We start from the raw sequence: 22,383 nt of genomic DNA, 5'->3' as shown, positions 1-22,383 counted from the left end.
TTTTCTGGGCTTTCAAAGTCTCTTTTACCTTCTTACTTCACTATTTTCTCTCCAGGTTCTTTTTTTACACTTCATAAGAAAAAGTGAGCACTTTTAAAAGCGTCTCATCGTTCTAGCTAATCCTATCGTACTAAATAAGAAACAAACACAACATCTGACTCACGGCCTGGACACTAATTGACTTTTCTGCACTATCCATGGATCTCTAAGCGGCTCCGGGCAAAATGGCAGATAAATCATCAAGCAAAATACCGAAAAATAAATCCGTAACAAAGGAGAAGAAGATAGCAGAAGCAAGGAAGGGGGGAAAAATTAATTTAAAAATTATCAACAAACCGCTCTTGCAATGTGGGCTATTTTACTCTGGTGCCAAGGACAGATTTTAATCATACCCAAAAGCTAGGCAATCGGTCGCTGCTGCTTTGTATCTTAAAGTGGATGTCGTTTGAAGTTGTCGAGAGGTTTTATTCGATAATTCGTAAGCCCGGCCAAGTTTTGGTGTACAAGATGATGATCACAGAAAAGTGATAAAGGAATACCATGGGGTTGGAGACAATAAAAGGTTGCTAGTCATTAACAATAACAGATTCAGGGGGTTAAAATATGCTCCTTGATTGATTTATTGCTAAGGTTTTTACTGGCCACAAAATCACACTACAATCAGAGGACTTTGGCAGTACGCCAATCAACTTACAAACGTCACTGATGTGAATGTATTAACAAACTAATGATACTCACATTCACCAAAAGACAAGTGAAATTTGTACTCTGGTGTACTCAAATTCTATTCAATGTTTTACTACTTTTCCTGACTAACTAAAATCATACTTTAAGAGTGGCAGAATATCCTTCCAAATTTAATATCATGTTTTTTCTTCACATGGGTAGGGAAGGAAGGGTAAAGGGAACAGTGATGGGATGGGATGTCCACTCATATAATTTCTCTATAAATCTGTTGCCATGCGAGCACAGCTAGACTGAGGGTGTGTGTGAGTTTTGAGGAGACAGGTAAGTAAGTAAACACATAAACTCAGCAATGTCTGTTTACCATCAACTCTCACAGTAAAATGTTTTTTTTTGGACTGGCATTTCATAGTTACATGAATCATGTTAGATTATATCGCTGTAATATAATATTTACCTTCATAAACTGTGAGTTGTGCCTCAGTTCTTGCCTCTTCTGAGTTACCATCGGTTACCACACAAGTGTACATCCCCTGGTCACGAGGTGTTCTGAGGAGGTCGATCCGTAAAACCGACCCATTTTCGATGTCTTCTTGGGTAATCCTGCTTCCCTTTGCTCGTTTTCCGTCCTTCTGCCAGTTGAAGTGCAGCGGTAACACTCCGGTTGCACTGCAGACAAATGCTGCGATTCCATGCTCTACACCTCGTTGGTCTACTAGGGGGTTTGTAAATATGGGAGGAGCTGCGAAATGAGACAGATATGAAAAATATTTATTGGTTGTGTTTCAGTAACATTAACCACTCCAATGAACTTGCTGCTATGTAAATACATAACATTTGCAAACATTAAGATATTGAGGGCTTCTCTGGAAAGCAGTGCTTCTGTACTGAGCAGGACTACCCTCATTAAAGATGAAAATAATTTTTAAAAAAATAATAATAATAAGATGAACTCCTTGACATGTGTTTCAATTTTTCACTCGTTTTACAGAAAATTGATGGATTCCTGTAAGTCTGGCAATCTATTAGATATATCTTAAAATATTTTGGGCCCTCAGTTAAAAATAAGACCGTGCAGAAATGTTTACAAATATTGTATATCATCGACTTTAGTCTTATCTTTATTTTAATGAATAGTCCAGTAGCTGGTTCATAAAATGTAAAGACATCGGAGAGCAGCGACACTGTATTCTCCAAGGATCATCTTCATACTGTACTTCAATTTGCACCTGGTCAAACACTTTATGCAAGACCCTATGTTGTAATTTCAACAACAACAACAAAAACTTTCAAGTTTTAAATCATATTTTGGAAGAATCTCTCTGTGAAATCCATTTTTCTTCCACTCGGCAAATGCAGATACTGTACTTGACGAACGTGACCATTTTCCCATCCAACAGATCCGTTGAGGATTAAACAATCTCGTTGGGCACTGAACCCGCCTTTTCCTTTTCGGATTCTGTCTTCCTTTCCGAGCCCTCCAGGCTTTTCAATCTGACAAACAGCTGCTCTGGTTTCTTGTATTTTTTTCCCACTTCATATTTCTCTAAATTTACTTTTTCTATTTCTTCTCTCTCTCTCTCTTTCTCCACCTCTCACTATCTCTCTCGCTCTCTGTCTCTTTTTATTTTTTCGATTAAAAATCAATCTGTTGCAGTTTGTGTTACATTGAAAAAAAAAAAGAAAAAAAACTGTGACTGGTTTTAGAGAAGATGCTGTTGTTTGCATAAGGGGGCGTCCATTATTAGTAATACTATATTCTGAGGCATTTTCTCTGACACTAACACATTCAACGGTGGTATCGTTTTCTTGGTGTCCTGGTGACAGACCATATCTAGTTAGATAAACATGAATTTTTCAAAACTATCAGGTGAAATCTGCATTGCCAGATTCATACACACACTCAGTATTAAATATGGGATGAATATATACAAACTTCATAGATGGAATCGCTCCACAAACACATCGTGTCCTTCCTTTCGACATGGTAAGAAAAACTTCTCATTTTGTATGTGTTGTGTTTCCATATGGAGAAATTCTTTGACCCTACATCAATTTTTTTATCAATTATTATCATTTGGAAACATTGCATCTTTGTTTTTTCTTTTTCCTTTTTTTTTCACTTTGTACCTTTATGGGTATACTTAGATTATCCATTTTCTCCTTCTCTACAACAGCCCCAAGAAAGTACAAATTTAAAAAACAAAAATTGACAAAAGAGAAACACCCATCATGTACTTTCACCATGCACTGCCAGATGTCTCTAACATTACCTACATTAAACCACACACAACATTCACCACCAATGGGTAGTACTGAGAAAATGTTACCAACTTGTGTATAAGGTAGATGAGAAAGTGCGATAGTAGAGCACAGACAGGTGAGGGAGTTGAGGGACAAATATTCCCAAATCTCCATCCCAGTGGCGGAGCGTCCATACAGTCAGGGGGGGGGGCGGCCTGACGGACTCAAATGGACTGCTGGCGCCCTTTTCAGTTTTTTACCACTTTTTACTTATTCGCAATTATTGACTTTTTTATTGCGCTCTTATCTACCTATTGACATTTGTCACATTTTGTTGGTGTAATTTTCTGACAAAATGCTCTAACGGCAGTCTTTATGGTAATTTTTTTTTTATCAAATTAGCAGACCCGGAAAGGGTCATTTCCGGCGATCTAGGGAGTATCTTTACTCAAAAAAATTCTGTACGCTCCGCGCCAACCTGTGGTGGCGCTCCGCTTAGATAGTGTCAAAAGTGCCCTTACAGACCATTCTCGCCCCCCCCCCTGACCAATACCCCTAGCTCCGCCACTGCTCCATCCCCTCCTTCAACTGAGAGAGTTAACCTGTGTCTGTGTGTGATGATGGGGGGGTCATTGGTTGTTACCCATTAGTTTGATAATATTCCTGCTACAGAAAATGCAGAAAGCAAACAAAGAACTCAGAAGTGCTTTCCTGAATAACAACCTCACTGTCCATGAATTTTCTTCCAAAATTTGTTCTTTAGGACTATACTTAGAATCGTTTTCTTTCTCTAAAATATATTTTTACTGAAAACCAACAAATTAATGGAAAGAATAACGGAAATTTGCTTCAAATGGTATTTCATTAAATCACAGACATATTCCCTTAGTATACAATAGTACAGTGGTTTCATGGCCTGTTAGTAGTAGCAGTTCTTACATGTGACAACAATGTAAGGTCAGCTATTCCAATGTAATTTGCAGACACAAACCAACACAGCAGGACTTAGCCCTATTAAAGGCGAGGTATTATCAAAGCCACCAGTAGACAAAATATTTAAGACACTTCAAAGCTTTTGAAATGGTATTTTGGTGTCATGCATGGTAAAGTATCCATTGTGTAAGAGGCTTCCACGCACTGTCGGTTACCACAGAAACCTCGTCTAATTCCTACCACGCATTGCCTGTGTGCTTTGGTATACAGTATATGACTTGTCTGCATGCAGTCTATTATCTTTTGAAGCCAGGGGTGAATTGGTTAGCATCCACTACAATACATTACGTGTAATGTGATTATAAACAGGATTCATGTTTGCTTGAAGCAAGCTGGAGTGGAACAAATACATAAAAGAGAAAGGGAATGCAGGGCAAAGGTTAATAGTGTACCGGCACTAAATATGCCAACAAACTGATTGACCATGCATGCATGGACAGAAACACTTTCGATAATGAGTACTGTTGACATCGAAAAGGATTAAAGAAATTGATGTCATTCTCCAACCCACACAGATTCTGCCTTCATTGTATCCTGAGTGATTCTGAGAGAAGACTGTGTTCTGTTTGTGGTTGCCTCCTTCTTTTCTACCTGTTTTGTATTCTTTTTTCTATCCGTCTGCCTAGCTCTATCTGTCTAGCTCCATCTGTCTAGCTCCATCTGTCTAGATCCATGTCTATACCATCTGTCTTTATCGATCTGACTATTTGGATCTGTCTGTCTGTCTAGATCTATGTCTACATCTGTCCGTCTGCCTAGCTCTATCTGTCTAGCTCCATCTGTCTAGATCCATGTCTATACCATCTGTCTTTATCGATCTGACTATTTGGATCTGTCTGTCTGTCTAGATCTATGTCTACATCTGTCCGTCTGCCTAGCTCTATCTGTCTAGCTCCATCTGTCTAGATCCATGTCTATACCATCTGTCTTTATCGATCTGACTATTTGGATCTGTCTGTCTGTCTAGATCTATGTCTACATCTGTCCGTCTGCCTAGCTCTATCTGTCTAGCTCCATCTGTCTAGATCCATGTCTATACCATCTGTCTTTATCGATCTGACTATTTGGATCTGTCTGTCTGTCTAAATCTATGTCTACATCTGTCTGTCTGTCTAGCTACCTCTGTCTAGATCCATCTGTCTAGATCCCTCTGTCTTTATCGATCTGTCTGCCGCCACTACCCGTTCATCAATCTCCCTTCCTCTCATCAGCCCCTCCCCCATACCCCCAATCTGAATTTATGGAGATTGCAGTGTATTGATTTTGGAAAAACAACACTAATTCATGTCCCTCATGCAATACCGTCAATTGGGATGCCTATTAGGTCTTGTTTGCACTTTCAACCTGGCAGATGTAACTCAACCCCTTCTTGGATAAACAAACTCATACAGAGATACTTCAGTAACATTGGGGGAATCTTCCAATACAGGAGGACCTCAATATGACAAGACCTATAAAATATTGGGATTACCAGTGCGTAATTGACTTTGCCTCCATTTTTTTTTCCGTTCTTCTTTTTGACATGTAGGTCTACACATTTGCCGTACCAAAAATAAATATTAATATATATATATATATATATATATATATATATATATATATATATATCAGCTTGTTGAATCAGAGTTATGATATCACAAGCACATTCTTCAGATCTCACCAGGACGGAAATGAATCAAATATTTTAAACAAGCTTCATATGTCTACTTGATACTACTGTACCCTTTAAGTAATAAGGGTCGAATACTTTGAAACAAAAAGTAGAGAAATGGTTTGGCTAAAACATGATGAAATAAGAATATATGATCAGTAACCATTGAGGAGCTATCAATTTTGTCTGGGCTTACATTGATGCCAGATAAATACCCTAGGTTGATACAAAGATGAAGCTATGTAGTCAATTGTCTTCGTCCTCACACAGACTTTCCAGTATTTAACAGACATGCACTGACTGTTTCCAACCCGCGTAGAATTCCCTGTCCTGATTGCATGATTTATCGTGAAGCCTACAGAATTTAAAAGTTTTTAAAAATTGTACGATTATGACAAAAGAAAAAGCTTGCAGAGCCAATAAGGAATAAGGGCAAGGAATAGTGGGACAAAAGGAAACCCGTTTGAAGATCTTTTTGTTCTTTTCTGTTCAAGGTCGGAGCTCCCAAAAGCTACATCAGCAAGTTGCTGCTGCATGGAACTTTTTCTGATACTCCCCCTTGTCAACATTACAAGCAGTATCCAAGACCCTCTTCTTCAATCAGCAAGATACATCAGCTAACGACCTTGCTTATTGCCCTTGGTCGCCTTACTCTAGTTGATGCCAGATGTTGGGGAATCTTTACTTTGCCTAGATAGTCGACTCTATACAGACACATATATATAATCTTTTCATCTTTTCCCAGCCTGGTACCTGGAAACCTTGAGAAACAGGGAGAGGGAGAAGCAGATCAGACTGATCCCGATCAAACAAACAACTCATATGGTGTATGTATAAATGGTATATAAACCTAGAACAACTGCAAATGGAGCAGAAACTAATGGAAGGTGCTAAGACGATATTCTGACACTACCTGTTCAGGGTCCCCTGTGTGCACTTCACACCTGGTGAAAAAACTGGTGTAATCGCAGCAGCTTTGAACTTGCATGAGGATAATTGGAGCCACCGTATGGTAAAAGCCGAGGAGTTGAGCGAGCCGGGAATAACGCTGTCTTAGCTGAATGGATTACCACCTTGAAGTACATACTATCCCCGTGGGGATTTATCAATTTCAATGAAAACCTCAAAAGTTAGTCAACACCTTAGTCACATAAAAGATTGAATATCGTTTCCGTTCGTGAAATGTTCCAACACTGAGTGCGTCTTTTCACAGGCCTATATATCATCGTTGCGCAGTATTGGTGGGTATTCGACGGATACGATTTAAAGAAACTTGGTCTTATTTGTTACTTAAATGGTTGTTTAATATTCAATCATAATTGGATACTAAGTTTAAGTAAGAAATTTATGCAAGTGGGTTTTGTTTAGAATCAGTTGGTTTTCTCTTAGTTTGCAAAAGTTCTATTAGAGCTCTGTTTAACTTTTGAAACTTTTGAAAGCAGAAAATCGCTGGAAAATTCTTGACCGATCAACTGATTTGCATTCAATAGAACATACAGGCTCACTGTGTATGAAAACTGTAAACAGATGGAACTGCAGGAAATACAATTTACCTAGTACATTACCCTCTAGAAATATCCTCCTCTCCTATCAAGGGTGACTAGAAAGGACCCTTTGAAAAGTGACTTCTGCAATTGTCTTCAGATGACACGCACCCACCCCCTTTCTCCTTCTACTCTCCTACCAAGAGTAACTAGAAAGGCCTTTGAAAGGCGACTTCCCCGACTATCGTTGACTATGACCCTCACCCTACCCCTCCCCCCTCCTCCTCCTTCTATCCTACCAAGAGTAACTAGAAAGGATCTTTGAAAGGTGACTTTCCTAACTGTTTTGTGTGAGTAAGAAGTTGAGTATTGAGAAGTTTTAGTCAACAGAAGTTCATAAATCTGCAAGATGGTCTGTGTTCTTTGTATCTCTCAACATTCCCCCCCCCCCTCCCCTAAAACATATTTTATTTATATTTTACATACCCTTGCATTGTCTCAATTTACTCATGAATTCGGTAAACGTTCCATGTTTCAACAGAGAATGTACTTCACCATATATGAAAACATGCCAGATATCACTCGGATTGTCATGACTGGACAGTTTGAAAGATACAAACAGGCTCAATGAATTTACATTGCTCTGTTCTTACCACTACAATACAGAACAATGTTACAGTAAAGAACGCTCATGAATGAGATGTCATCTGTAAACACAGTGCTCACGATCTGAACAGACTTTGAACCTTCGTTAACACTGACATAAACTTCTATACAATATCACAGAAATTCACATTGACCACCTCTATCAAACACAGTACTGTACCGGTATACCATTTAACTAATAAACAGCACACATGGGGGGTGGGTGGGGGCTCTGTAATGTCATCTTTAGACTTGATCAAGTCTCCAATATGCATATATGAGAACATCAAAACTGTCTCAAAATGAAGCAAGTTTTTTCTAACAGTTGCTTTGGGATTTGCGTATCCCGACAGCTACATATAAACGGGTAAAGATGATTGTGGTTGTTGAGTTTGTTTTTTCTAAGGAGTCTTCCATTTCAGATGGACTTATACTTCCTATTCACTGTTGCTCTCCATGAAAAGTGGTCCCACTTAAGGAGGAAAACAGTAGAATAAACGATAGCAGGAGGAACCATTGACCAAAAACTTAGAGAGACGACCGATAACCTTTTATCGAAAATGGGGATAAGTTTAAACAAGAAAAGATTCCACTCAACAGACACTGATGAAAGGACTAAAAAAGAGGTGAATTGATTTTATCTGATTGCACAACAAGGTAACTGATAACCCACTCAATAAAGTCCATAGTTTTCTACAATCAGTTATATAAACCAATGTCCAACTAAAATCCAAAAGCACAGCCTGAAGGCAACTGCTACTACAATGGAACAAGTGAGATTTGTCTGGTTGCTTAAAATTCCTGTATCTCTCTAGAAGAGGGTTTTAGTGCATTATTTAGGTAATTGAGACCTCATAGAGTGTACTTGGGATTATTTGGAACTTTCCAAATCTGCCTGCAGCTATTGTTGATAACCAGAAGCTGACATAGCTTCAAGAGTTTGTACTCTGACATGACATTCACTCCCTCCTCCGGTTAATGCATACCCATGTACAGTAACATACTATATATATATAGTCTATTTTCCATACTGTAGTTAAGAAATGGAAAATGAATGTTTGTTCACATACTGTACATACAGCTTGATTTTTCAGGGAAACTGATGAAAAGTTTGTTTGCATACCCCCACAGATTGGTCAAAGTACATGTAGTCTGAATTATACATTACCACACATGTTGTTTAAAAATTCTGCACATGCAGTTTTAATATAAAGGGACTTGAAACACACAGTAATGTCAACATCCCATGATCAACTAATAACCACATCTGATAGTGGAAACTATGGGTTTCCTTACTCAAATTTTACATTTTTGAACAAAACATGTTTTTTGCTGATGTTGGCAGGTTCTTTAATTCTTGTTCAAATTTTTGGAGAGATCAGTCAATACGCAAATAATCTCCCATGGATGTAAATTTAAACCTGTGGCACACAATCTTTATGACTATTTGGCACTTGAACCTGTCATAATGTCAGTTATTACTCTTGCTAGATTTATCTTATCAGACACAACAGTTTAGCCTAAGTTTATACGACTTTTACAACAGATGTGCATACATAAGTCCAGTCTTATCTGCATATACTGTAGCTAAAACTGTTTATTGCCAGCAATTTGCATAATAATTTATCCGCTAATTACACCTTTCAATTTTTTCCCGTTTTCTTTGAATTTGAGAAAGAGGCCAGAATTTTGTAAGTTTGGTGCCTAACACATTGCTTCCATGATTTTAACATGCTGACGTGCCAGATTTAATTACAATTAATTACAAAACTGAGATACAGCCAACTAATGAATTGTTAGTTTTCACTATAGATAGACCTACTTTGTCTACTTGAATTTGCATATTATATGTCTATTTACTACACTGAATGACTCAAGTATGGTCCACCAGTTTGATTGATGGTTTTAGGTTAATCTTTAAAACTACTCCTCATGACTTTTAATTAAATGCATTAAGCTGTCATTGTATCCACTACATGGTACCACATCCATATGAGCCTGGTAGGTGAGAAACCTCAGCATGATAAATTCACTGTCAATAAAAGCCTTTTACCACGGTAAGGTAATTCTTGATTAGCTACGGCTTTTAATATTAATCACCATGAGAGAGTCTCACCAACCATTTTTTATTTTCTTTGATTCTGCCAGCAATGTGTGAAATTCCACAACAACAAAGAATTATGAAAATAGCAAACAGACTTATTCAGAAAGGCTAAGGATTACCACATGAAAATGATATAAACTATTTCTATGTTTGGAGATGAACAGAGCAATTGCAATGGTAACATATTATGCAAGTCGATGTTAGATGCCGTTCAATACACCCAGTGCAATGGTGAATATTGCCACTGTAAACATTTGGTATGGCTTCTAATATGTGCAGAATACATAATAATACCTTGATTCTAGTCCTTACTATGTATATGGTCTCACTAGGTAAACCTTTGTAACTTTCCCAAAGTATTAATCTATATCTGAATAAAGAAAATCTGGAACTACACAGTTAGAGGAAAACTTATTCTTCTCATCAGTCCCAATTTGCCAAAAAAAAATCTCTGTTACTTTCCCTTATACAACAACATTTTCCAGCACCAAAGATTGACTCAATTCTCTATTTTTTTTTGGGGGGGGAAGCATTTTTTTTGCATTCATTATGAATTCTATTGGACCACAATGCAATACCATACTACCACGGTTACCTTAAATTATTTCCTTCCTTACTCCCTCACCCAGAAGGTTCAATTTGTGATACATCTCTTCCTCGGTAGAAAGAATTCCATCTCCCAGAGAGACTAATCAAACCGTAAAAACCCTCCAACCTTCCCATTTCCTTTTCTGATACTGATAGATGAGTATAAATATTCTCACCCTGATAAATTCATTTGTAATGCCCAGATGATCCACAAAACTTCACCTTGTTTTTGCCTCACTTTCTTTTCTAGGTCAACAAAAATAAATACCTTCCCCTTCCAGCACTATTTTTTCTATGCTACTGAACTTGGATCAGGAAAATGCCAAATTGGCAATCTGAGAGCATGGCAGATATCTGACAAAACAGAGACCAACATCAAAAGAGGTCATCATATTACAAAAGAAAGCCCGTGAGGTAAAACATGCTCTCAAAATCTCAGAAAACGTGCGAAAAATCTCCTTTCCTACTTTCCAAACAACTCTCTGTGGTGTTAGAAAAATGCAAGGGAACGAACAGGATCTACTTGGATATTTCAGACTTTCAGACTTTTCCAGAGATTCAAAACATGGCTACATGCTCTGACAACATGCTGAAATCCTAAACCTTTCTGGGTTTGGATACTGTGTATATTTACAGGAGACAGGCTAACCTATATCCACCTAAGTTACGCACTCTCTGGCTACAATGTCTAGACCCATCATGGTCATCCCCCTCCCCCTCCCCCCCCACCGTTCAGTTTGGAGTTTACATATTTTTAAGATTTTGCGCTCCAATCTCTGCTGACCTCCAATGAACTTTCACCTTCACGGCAAACATCATGCTTCTTAACTTCACCAAGGTGGATAGATTTACATTTTAGTGTATTTATAACATATAATTAATCCATCATTTACTTTTTAGTAGTTACCGTCTTAACAAGTCACTGTTCTTTACGAGTTACCATTTCTACGAGCCAAGGCACACACATACACCCAGCACACACGTCATCTTCATCGCATATAAATTCGGCGAGGAATCACAAAGCTGGCAAGCCTGGTTATTTACAGGCATCAGTTCTTACCTGTCTCCCCTCTTCTATGCACTACTCCCATATATGGCATAAAAAAGTCAACCAAACCTGGTCACCGAACACTATACTACTCTACACAATCAAAGTGATTACATTCCTTATTCTTTCCAACTGTGAATCTGGGGCAAACTAGAAAACGCCAATCCTGAAAACCACTCAAAGAGTTAAATCACCATCTAAGACATAGCTGGAAACTCAAGATAACATTCATAAGAATCAAATTTCAGACCAATTTTAAGCAATGATTTAAATAATATATTGACTATTTTCTACCCTACCCTGCTTAGTCATCAGATTAGAGATATATATAAAATAATAAAAAAAAAATCTCCTTTACAGTTTGAAATGTAATCTCTCTTGTGACATAAATCTTTTCCCTAGCAGTGCAATCATCTACAACCTAGATTTTTTCGGAAAATGATATTTTATTTTTCACGCAAATAAAATAGTAATCATGACAAATATAGTTACTGACAGACATTGGACTTAGCGAGCTCAAGACGAACAGGAAATGAACCATTGGTGTAGATTATGGTTACCTGCAGGGCTGCTCCCTGGAATAAATTTCTCACTTCACCCTAGGGTCAATATCTTTCTAACTTTAGCATAAATTTTGTGGTTTTAAGGAAGAGACCTTATTAAATTTGGGGATGTAAAAGCTTTGTGTGTAGTCCTTACTAATGGAATGTTGATCAGTCATAAACATACAGTATCAAAACATTTTTTTCACTTCCAGTATATCATTATGGCTGCTACATCAAAGCACAGTCTAAGACCAATGCACAGTATATATATAGGCCTCCTCCATAATGCAGGACATCGGCCATGAAAGTACTCGAAAAGAGGAATACAATAAATACTAGGATCTGCTGCATTCATGAAGGCAGTGACTGATAATATTCAATAACAATTGTCAGATTCCAGAAATATGATGACAAAATGTAAAAACCTGTCATACCAAACACTGACATACATATGAGCTATATACGACCTATTGTTTGTGTCCATGCTTAATTTGAATCAATCAATGGATTGAAATCCAAAGATGAAATTTACATTTATAACCTTAAACCTAGTGACCTGCTTATACCGTACCAAACTACAAAACATATATTAAAGTTGATCAACTTGTCCACGTTTTCCATTTTCAATATTTTCCATATTCATTACTTTCAAATCGAGCGTTAAAAATTCTGAAATTAAACTTATCTATTTTAAGTTCCATTGTTGGCTTTAAAATTTTCAAGTTAAGTGCCAATGTTGTAATAAAAAAAAAAAACTTACAAACTTCCTGAAAATACTTTAATTAAATAGTTAACAGGGTTATTATCTGTGTGAAAAGAGATAATACATTGCATGCAGACACTACCAGCAGTCGTTGCTATGAATAGATTAATCTACCAGCAAGAGTTTAATGTTGTCCATTAGCACTGTGGCCATACGATGCATGGCATTGTTATGCAGGATCACAATTCCTATCACCCATGTACTACATGATCTCAAAGGCCAGAAGGGAAAGGAACACCACTTTACACTACATCGTCATGTAGAAATGTTGGCTTATTGATGTTAAACTGTTCACAAATAACTGCTCGTCCTTGGCTGAATCCCCCTTTTCGACAACGACCAACTGAAGATATTAACGATATCTTTGCAACGGTTAAGTTAGAGCAAGTCTTCCATGTTCATACAACCATGATGCCAGCTACTGTTTGTCCTCCAACCTTTTACAGTTACAATAACACAAGGCCAATTAACATACTTACTGGTACTCTTGATAAGACTACTGGTGACACTACAACGGTTTCCTAACAACCATTGCAGCGTTGTGAATAACAAAGTTTTAACAAAACCACAACAACTACAAAAAAACACACTAGAAAAGCAAGCTGTGGACCACAAACATTTGAGTTATTTATGTTCCCTTCTATTGGCTATACAGACATTAGCATAAAACAGACTCAATTAAAGTCTGAGAGGATTGTGTTTAGATCCCTTACGTTGGCCCTCTTTGCATTCCTCATTCCACAATTACTGAATGTAAAATGCAAATGTTTTGGTATATATATATACAGTATATGGTCAATTCCACGGTGACTCGCGTGACATTTTTACTAAAATTCCTCTATATTTAATATCATTAAACAAATAAAGAACTTACCTGGAAGAAAAGCATTCATTTAGTCAGTAAGGTAAGCCTTAATGCTTACAACAGTAGACAAAAAATATTTATACCTCAAGTATTGGGGGTGAAATTGGCGAAAAACTAAACGTGACTCGCGTGACAGTTACTATTAGCAAAAATCAGAATGCACACACAAATGTTCGATTTCTTATGTCTTATTAAAATATTTCCAATCACTTTTTGTAATCATACCGAAGTTGAAAAACACCTCTACCTCAATTGCTATGCAACTTTGAAAAAATGTTGTAACGCATGAAAAAAACGATGCAGATGTATTGTGACTCGCGTGACAAGAAAACGTGGCTCGCGTGACTAGTTCACTTTTCGGATAGTTCTAGACCAAATGCAGTAGTGAATCAAAGGTATAGATCTTGCATAGTGAAATATAACATTCATTGGTCTAGAAAGTGTCCAAAAGGTACTTCCCTTGGGAATGTCCAGATGATATTATGTCCCCGAGTTACCTTCATGACTGCAGACAGTAGGTAATATACTGTACGGGTAGTACAGTTGTTCAGGCAATATATCTTGTCAATTAATATTTGTAACAACATTTATTCTGTTGAAGTCACTCATTTGAGAGTTATAGAAGAAAGAGATCTATCAAAATGTGATTCAATTACCATTGTCATTTGTCATATTTGAATAAACCAAAAGTGTAATATTTGAGAAGATACATTCGCTCATAGGATTTTGGGAACGATTGAGCAGTTAAAACCTTAAGGTTGTCAAGTCATAGCACATGGCATTGCCAGATACAATGTTTTTGCATATTACTTAAAAATCAATGACAAGTGCTAACTTTCCAAATGTGGTGATAAAATAGGCATTATATTGCGAATAAATATTCATGATTTTAAATTCTGATACTTCAAATGAAATTATCATAATTAGTTGCTTTATGTGTGCCCATAGTATTCAAGTTGCCTAATTAAAGGGGAATGCATATGATATCTTTAATCAGTGATTCATTCATCAAACTATAACATCCCTGCAAATTTCACACAGTAAATAGGTAGAAACACTATCTTGATTTGACGTGACTCGCGTGACGTGACTCGCATGACATTCGTAAAGGGTGATTTTCTGCAAAATTTGAATATCTTCTGAAAAGGAAAATTCAGTAATCCTTTTGGTATCTATGTGAAGACGTGATATTCATTATTTGGAGTAAAACTATTGTGCAGGCAAGGGGAAAAGAAACAAAAACAGTAAATTTTGTGACTCACGTGGCAGTAAATCGAGGGTGTTTACTGTTTTCAATTAACCACTGTTGTCTAATGCCTTGATGTCAAAATAAAATTGAAGCTATAAAGTGAGCACTATGCTATAGCAAATATAATTAGTCCAACACACAGTTAATAGGTAGAAACACTATCTTGAATTGACGTGACTCGCGCGACGTGACTCGCGTGACATTCATAAAGGGTGATTTTCCGCAAAATTTGAATATCTTTTGGAAAGGAAAATTCAGTAATCCTTTTGGTATCTATGTGAAGACTTGATATTCATGATTTGGAGTAAAACTATTGTGCAGGCAAGGAGAGAAAAAACAAAAACAGTAAATTTTGTGACTCGCGTGACAGTAAATCGAGGGTGTTTTCAATTCACCACTATTGTCTAATGCCTTGATGTAGAAAAAAAATTGAAGCTATTAAGTGAGCACTATGCTATAGCAAATATAATTAGTCCAAAACACTGATGATACCTATGATTAATATGTACAAATCTGCACAAAATGAAATTTCACTGTATTTTTCATAATTTAGTTACTACGGGAACCATTTGTTATTACCGACCCCATAATCAAACAAATGATGTTTCTGGGGTGAAAAAATTATTTTTAGTAACTACAAGTATTCTATTTATTGGAAAGTTATACAATTTTAATGTACAATGATTTTAAATTTTTTGGTATGATGTTGACCTTATCATGGAATTGACCATATATGCTTCCTTGCTACCCAAGTATAGACTAGAATAAGCATTGTGGATCTCTCTAATGAACATATATTGTAATTGGACAAATTGCTCAACTTACCTAGTATGGATATCGACTCACTTACCTGTATCAACACAATTACTACACTCTGGATATTCTCTGTACAGAGCGAATCTGGAAACAACTTAGCAGTTACCTACTCGTCGAACCCAGAAAGTGATTTTTTTTTTAGAGAGAGGGGGATGAGGGGGGGAAAGGAAGGGTTTCACTTCCAAGCACTTGTACACTTCATGTTCTTTCTATATTGTTACTGTTATGTAAATATGTGGAAACAAAATTGATTCTGCCATCCATTAATTTTTAATCCATCCTTGCAAGTGGTAGTTTAGTTGAGGGAATGGCATGCATTGGCACTGCAGGTAATTACTATTAGCTGGCTGATATAAAAGTGCTGCAATAACGTGGCACCAGAAATGACGACCTATTTTTGCTTTCGATTATAACCAACTATTTACACTATACTAGCTATCCTCCTGTGTGTAAGCTACAGTTACTGAATGGTTTTCACACATCACTTCTCACGAACATATTGTCAGAACACTGCATATTTCATTCCTCACATACAGACATTGCATAATTCTGCTACTTACATTTAAAACTTACATGAAATCTGAAACTCACAACTCTGCTTCTAAATATTATCATTATAATTAAGCTCTCTGTCTGACAAACATGCTGAAAATTCATATCATGATCTTACAGTGAAAGCTGGAATCTGTATAATCTGCTATTATGGTGTGCAATCAATCAGTCACTTCAAAAAAACAAAATCAGTGAAGTCTATAATTTCTCATTGCAAGACATGTACTAAATCTGTTGCACCAACTTTCTAGCTAGCTTCCATACAAGCCAATTCCCTCGCCAACATTTTTTATCTTCTGGTGAGCTGTCAATCTCTACCCAAATCACAATTAATTTTTTTCATATTTTGTTTTTTCTTTACCTACAAGACCTTTTACTATCATGCAGCTTTTACCTCGACCTCACCATCTCCGAGAAGAAAAAAATGCTTTCATCTGCACAAACCCCTGCGACAGTTTCAACAACCTGTGGGGCACTGACTTATTCGCAAACAGCAATAATATTTATTGCCAATTCTGCAAGTTTCATGCACGAGTTAACAGAGCCTGCGATGGATTGGTTTAAGCTTCAATATTAATAGCACGTCAAGGACATTCTCATGACAAAACCGTCATCCTGTTAATTGAGTCCGTACAACTTCACGAAGACGACAACGCAAATTGAAATGTATTGATCATCTCTAGCTCTTCGCTCCCGACTCTAAACTTTTAGTTTTGTTTTCCTCCCTAATTTTAAATTGATCAATGATAAGTCATGGACATGTTGACAGATAAACATTACTGGCAAAAAAACGCCGAATGACTGTGCGGTAAAAAATATCTACTACCGACGATGCTAGAGTGACTACGACTTGCTACTTTATCAGTAGTAATTTGAGTGGTTCATGGTGAGGAATCTAGAATGTCAAGAATTAATATGCACTTACTCCACTACTGGAGTTTCCTGCTTTCTAAGGTTACGTGTAAACTTTGAGGAGAAAATCTCTGAGAGTCCTCGAGACGTTTGATGATAAAAATAAGCTACCATATATTACATTTTAGCGAATCTTTTCATTCTTTTTGGTTCTATTTTTTATCTTCTTTTTTTTTGTCGGCTTGACGTAACAGTGCTTCAGCGCTATGCGCCGTGCTGACGGTTGTTCTAAACTTACTGTTAAAGCAGCGTCCTGAGTTCGGTCTGCGTTTTTTTCAAAATTGTCGAGAATCACTCAAAGAAGATTGCAACTGATCACTCTGATCAAGTGAAGACATTTTACTAGATCTTTTCAACCAAATGAGGCAGCAATCAACTGATTTCAATGCTCAATGTTCCATATAAGCTAGACTAGAATGGGGGGGGGGGGATGTAACAGGGTGCTGGAGTACAGTACTGTATGTTAAGGCCAAGATCGCCTGCATGACTGACTGACTGGGTCAATTCATATGTCATCCACGATCCACTGACATCATCAATAATTTATCAAACCACCAATCTCTCATATGACAGAAAAATTCAAACATTAATTTAAATACAAATAGTTTGTCACAGGACAATGAATCTTTGGTTTTTCCCCATCTCTCCCTCTCGCTATAGTGCAGCCGTGAGGTACGTGCTGCTCGGACTCTGCCATACCTGAATGTACTATTACAGACTGTTATCATAAATCACGTCATTTGTGTACTGATGACAAGGTAAACAGACCCGCAAGACACGATTTGTGATTTCTTGCAATCTGATCAGTTCAGGGAAAGCATTCCACAGTGCAAAACTCTTGCACTCGTGAAGCAAAGCACACAATGACACCTACAGCTATTCCAAAACTTACTGGTTTGGATATTTACGAGTGACGAGCTTACCTGTCTCCTCACAACCTTAGCACCTCATTCTACCGTGCCTATAAAGTCCTGGTAAATAAATAACACTGTGCGCCCTCTATGACCGGACCCCCCTTCCGGTCCCTCCTCCTTTCTCATGAGACCATTCCTAAAGAGTGGCCTCACGGACACGGGAGTGGGGGTGGCAAGGTCTGGCCACCCCCAACGACCCCCGTCGAGTTAACTTCCCAAAGTGAACCCCTAACAAAAAATTCACTGACGCCTTCTTAGCAGGGGGGAGTGTAACCCTCCCCGGCGCAGCGGGAAGGGGGGACACTCTCCTGAACCCTGCAGGCGGAACTACCCCTTACACTAACAAGGAGCCTAAAGATTTACGGTCCGCCACTTGTTACCCTTAGATCAACTTAGGTGAGAACGTAAGTGGAAGACTATGTACGCAAACGCATACGGAAACACATAGGTACACTCACCGATAGACATAGTCGATGGCTCTCTGGTGGATGGTGGTTCTGTCTATCTGGTGTGAAGCTCGGAGTCATGAGTCAAGTCGAGCGACCGCTCCTCCGTCCGGCTGTGTCCCACCACCCTCTCGGGGGAGGGAGGCGGGAATGGAGACAGGTAAGCTCGTCACTCGTAAATATCCAAACCAGTAAGTTTTGGAATATTTACTTCGCTCCTCGCTTACCTGTCTCCTCACAACCTTAGCACCGAGTGGCACTGCCCGATGGTGGGAGGCCCGAGGGGTGGGACCTGTTACCCACCGGACCTCGCATCACCGCGCTACCAAATGCCGCTTCGGCGTGTAAAGTGTCGGTCAAGTAGCAGGCGACGAACGTAGTTGGAGTTTTCCACGCTGCTGCTTTGAGTATGTCCTCTACCGGGATGCCGGCGAATAGGGCTGTAGAGGCCGCGACCCCTCTGACGTCGTGAGCCCTTGGTCGGGAGGTCCCCGATGTGAACGGGCGTATGATCTCTACTAGCCACCTGGATAGAGTGTCTTTGGAGGCCGCTGCGTAGGGTGGTCGTGGTATGATGAAGAGAGAAGTTGATTGTCTTAACTTCTCTGTCTTGTTCAGGTACCACTTCAGTGCCCTGACTGGACACCATCGTTTGTCCTCGGCTACTGATGACATGGTCTTAATTTCCGGGATGAAAATGTCTCCTGGCAAGAAGGTCAAGGTCTGGTTCTTTGCAATAAATGACGGGTCTGGAACCATCCTCACCCCGTGGCCCTCAAATCTGATGTGATTCTGCTTGGTGGATAGGGCGTGGAGGCAACTCCTCCTTCTTGCTGACGCAACTGCGACGAGGAAGAGTGTCTTTTTTGTGAGGGCAGCCAGGGAGGCGTTAGCCATTGGTTCGTATGGTGGTCCTGCCAGGGCATGTAACACTGCTGAGAGTCCCCAGGAGGGGGCCAGCTGTCTGATCTGTGGGCGACGATTCGCCATGCCTTTGATGAGTTGTGCAATGTACGGGTTATTGCTCAGTGTGGAGCCATCTGGGAAGCCCTGGTGGATGGCAGCGATGGCCGACCTGTAATTCCTGATAGTGGAGACTTGTTTCCCTTCTCCGAAGAGTGAGAGGAGGAACTCGGCTATCTGTGTCACAGAGGCAGCAGGCAGCAGTATCTGTCTCGGTCGGCACCATTGGTCGAACTTCCGCAGACGGGAATCGTAAGTCGCTGCGGTCGTTCCCCTTCTAGCGTCGGCTGCCATCGCGGCAGCTGCTTCTGAAAAGCCTCTCTGTCGTAGGGAAGACCGGACAGCCTCCAGGCAACTAATTGTAACCCCTTGATGTCTGGGTGGGAGAGAGTTCCCTGTCTCTGGGACAGTAGGTGGGGCTTGTCCGGTAGACTCACTGGGACGTCCATGAGGAGTTGGGGGATCTCGGCGAACCAGGGTCTGCGAGGCCAGAACGGGGCTATTAGTGTGAACCTGCCCTTGGAGTTCCGAATTTTCCTGAGGACTTGTCCGCTCATACATAGCGGCGGGAAGATGTACGCATCCATGTGGTCCCAGGAGAGGGACATTGCGTCCGTGTGGTAGGCCAGGGGGTGGAATCGTCTGGAACAGAAGGTCTGGAGTTTGTTGTTCTTGTGTGTTGCGAACAGGTCTATCGTGGGCCTGCCGAAGATCGAAAAGATTCTGTCGCAAGTCTCCTGTTCCAGAGACCATTCGTTGGGGTCTATATGCCCCCTGGATAGGGCGTCCGCCATCACGTTGAGCTTGCCTGCGATGTGGGAAGCCCTTAGGATCGTGCCGGAGTCCTCGGCCGCTGTTATCACCTCCCACGCGAGTCGGCACAGTCTCTCTGAGCGGGTGCCCCCCTGCCGATTGATGTAGGCCACCACTGTCGTGTTGTCGGTGAAGATTGTGGTTATCGTTCCCTGTACGTGGTCGTTGAAAGCTTCCAGGGCTCTTTTGACCGCCATCATCTCCAGGATGTTGATGTGGAGAGATGTTTCTGTTTGGGACCACGTCCCCCATGCTGTGCGATTGCTCCAGTGAGCTCCCCATCCGGACAGTGACGCGTCCGTCGTTATCGATGTCATTGGTAGCTGTATCGCAAAGGGTACCCCTGAACTCCAGTTGTTTGGGTCGAGCCACCATCGAAAGTGTTGTGTGACCTCCTCTGACCTGTAGATGAGCGTTGTTTTGTCTGGGTCTGTAGGGTCTGCGGACCTCAGCAGGTGCAGTTGCAGAGGTCGCATGTGTAGCCTGCACAGTCTCACTATATCGACGAGGCTGGCCATGAGTCCCAGGGCCCGGAGCCATGTCCCCGTTGGTGACCCCCGGTGTGCCAAGATCTGTTGTGTGGTCGCCTTGACTGCCGCGACTCTTTCTTCTGAGGGTCGGGCTACCCCGGTGGTGAAGTCCAGTATGGCCCCGAGGAACTGGATCGTCTGGGAGGGTGATAGCCGTGATTTCTTCTGGTTCACGATCCAGCCCAGTTCTTGAAGGGTCTGGAGCGTTTTGTGGACGTTGTTGGTTGCTTCCGATAGACTGTTCCCTACTACCAACCAGTCGTCTAGATATACGTAGAGGGTGACCCCTCTTTTTCTGAGGTAGGCGACTACTGCTCCCGCGACTCTCGTGAAGGTTCTGGGAGCCGTGGCTAGGCCGAATGGGAGCGCCCGGAACTGGTAGTCTTGTTCTGCGTACCGGAACGCTAGGAATCGTCGGTGTTCTTTGTGTATCAAGATGTGCAGGTAGGCGTCCCGTAAGTCTACGGTCGCCGCCCACATGCCCTTTCTGAGTAGGGGTAATATTAAGTTTAAGGTCTCCATACGGAAGTGTTTTGGTCTGATGTGTTTTGTGTTCAGGGGTTTTAGGTTTAGAATGGGACGCCAGGTGCCGTCCCGTTTTTTGGTCAGAAAAAAGGAGGACCGGAAGAGTGGTCCCGTCTCTTCCGGAACTCTTGTAATTGCCTGCTTGGCCAGCAGGGCCAGAATTTCCCCTTCTAGGGCTAAGCGTTTGACGGGGTCCGTGGGTGTGAGTGTCTGCCTTCCTCCGCCCCCGAAAGGTGGGCTGGAGGAGAATTCTATTTTGTACCCGTGTTTGACTGTGTCCAACACCCACTTGTCCCCGCCAATAAATTCCCATTGCTGGGAGAAGTTTGTTAGTCTCCCCCCCACCGGCGGAATGGCCGCGGTGAGGTGGGCACCCCTAGGGCTGGGCGGCGAACGCTGGTCGATTGGAGGAGCGGTCACTGTCCCGTCTGGTCGACGTGGAGCCTCTGCCTCCTCTGGGGGCCCAGGGGCGGGTTGGACGGAAGGCTGCCCCCCGGCTTCGGCCTCTGAGAGCTCCTCTGCTCATAGATTTGGCGGGTGCTGCTCTCGTTCCCCTAGGTGCTCTGCTCTCCCTCGGGCGGAAGGGTCTGGTTCTCTGGGTAGGTGGGGGTCGGAATTCTGATTTGGCCAGAGTCTCCCTTCGGGCTACCTCTTCCTGGAGTTTCTTTTGGAAGCAGCCCGCAAAAAGGTCTTCCCCGAGGATTGGTAGTTCCAGCATTCTGTCCTTCGCCTCCGTCGAAGGCCAGTGGATGGCGGAGACGATGTTTTGTCTACGGGCCTTAACGGACCTGGTAGCGACCCTTGCAAATTGATCGTACGCGAGTCTGACGAGGGGGCCCAGCAGCAGGAGGAGCTGGCCCGCTTCGTCCCTGGATACTTGGCTGCTGTCCTCAGGGAGCTGTTGGTGGTGTCGCATAAGGACTTCGGCTGATAGCATTAGTACCGATGCGAACTTCATGCCCGAACGGGCTGCCATGTCCACCTCTACCAAAAGCTCTTCTAGCTTCCTCTGGTCCGGGGTCTTGAACACGTGTGTGGATGAGGCCCCT

The 22,383-nt window shown here is 40.9% G+C and overlaps 1 protein-coding gene across 3 annotated transcripts in view; it reads right to left on the bottom strand.

The window, feature by feature from the left end:
• The window catches only part of LOC139981488 (receptor-type tyrosine-protein phosphatase delta-like), a 234,767-nt gene that overhangs the window by 76,179 nt on the left and 136,205 nt on the right, over window positions 1-22,383 (bottom strand). For all 3 annotated transcript variants that reach the window (XM_071993903.1, XM_071993912.1, XM_071993923.1), the window contains exon 3: window positions 1,142-1,426. In XM_071993903.1, the coding sequence (XP_071850004.1) occupies window positions 1,142-1,426 (285 nt within the window). The remainder of the gene's footprint in view (window positions 1-1,141; window positions 1,427-22,383) is intronic.

The sequence above is a fragment of the Apostichopus japonicus genome, chromosome 2 (genome assembly GCF_037975245.1).
Source record: "Apostichopus japonicus isolate 1M-3 chromosome 2, ASM3797524v1, whole genome shotgun sequence".
NCBI classification, from domain to species: domain Eukaryota; kingdom Metazoa; phylum Echinodermata; class Holothuroidea; order Aspidochirotida; family Stichopodidae; genus Apostichopus; species Apostichopus japonicus.
The sequence above is the reverse complement of the archived record's forward strand: the minus strand, read 5'-3'. Positions and strand labels throughout refer to the sequence as shown.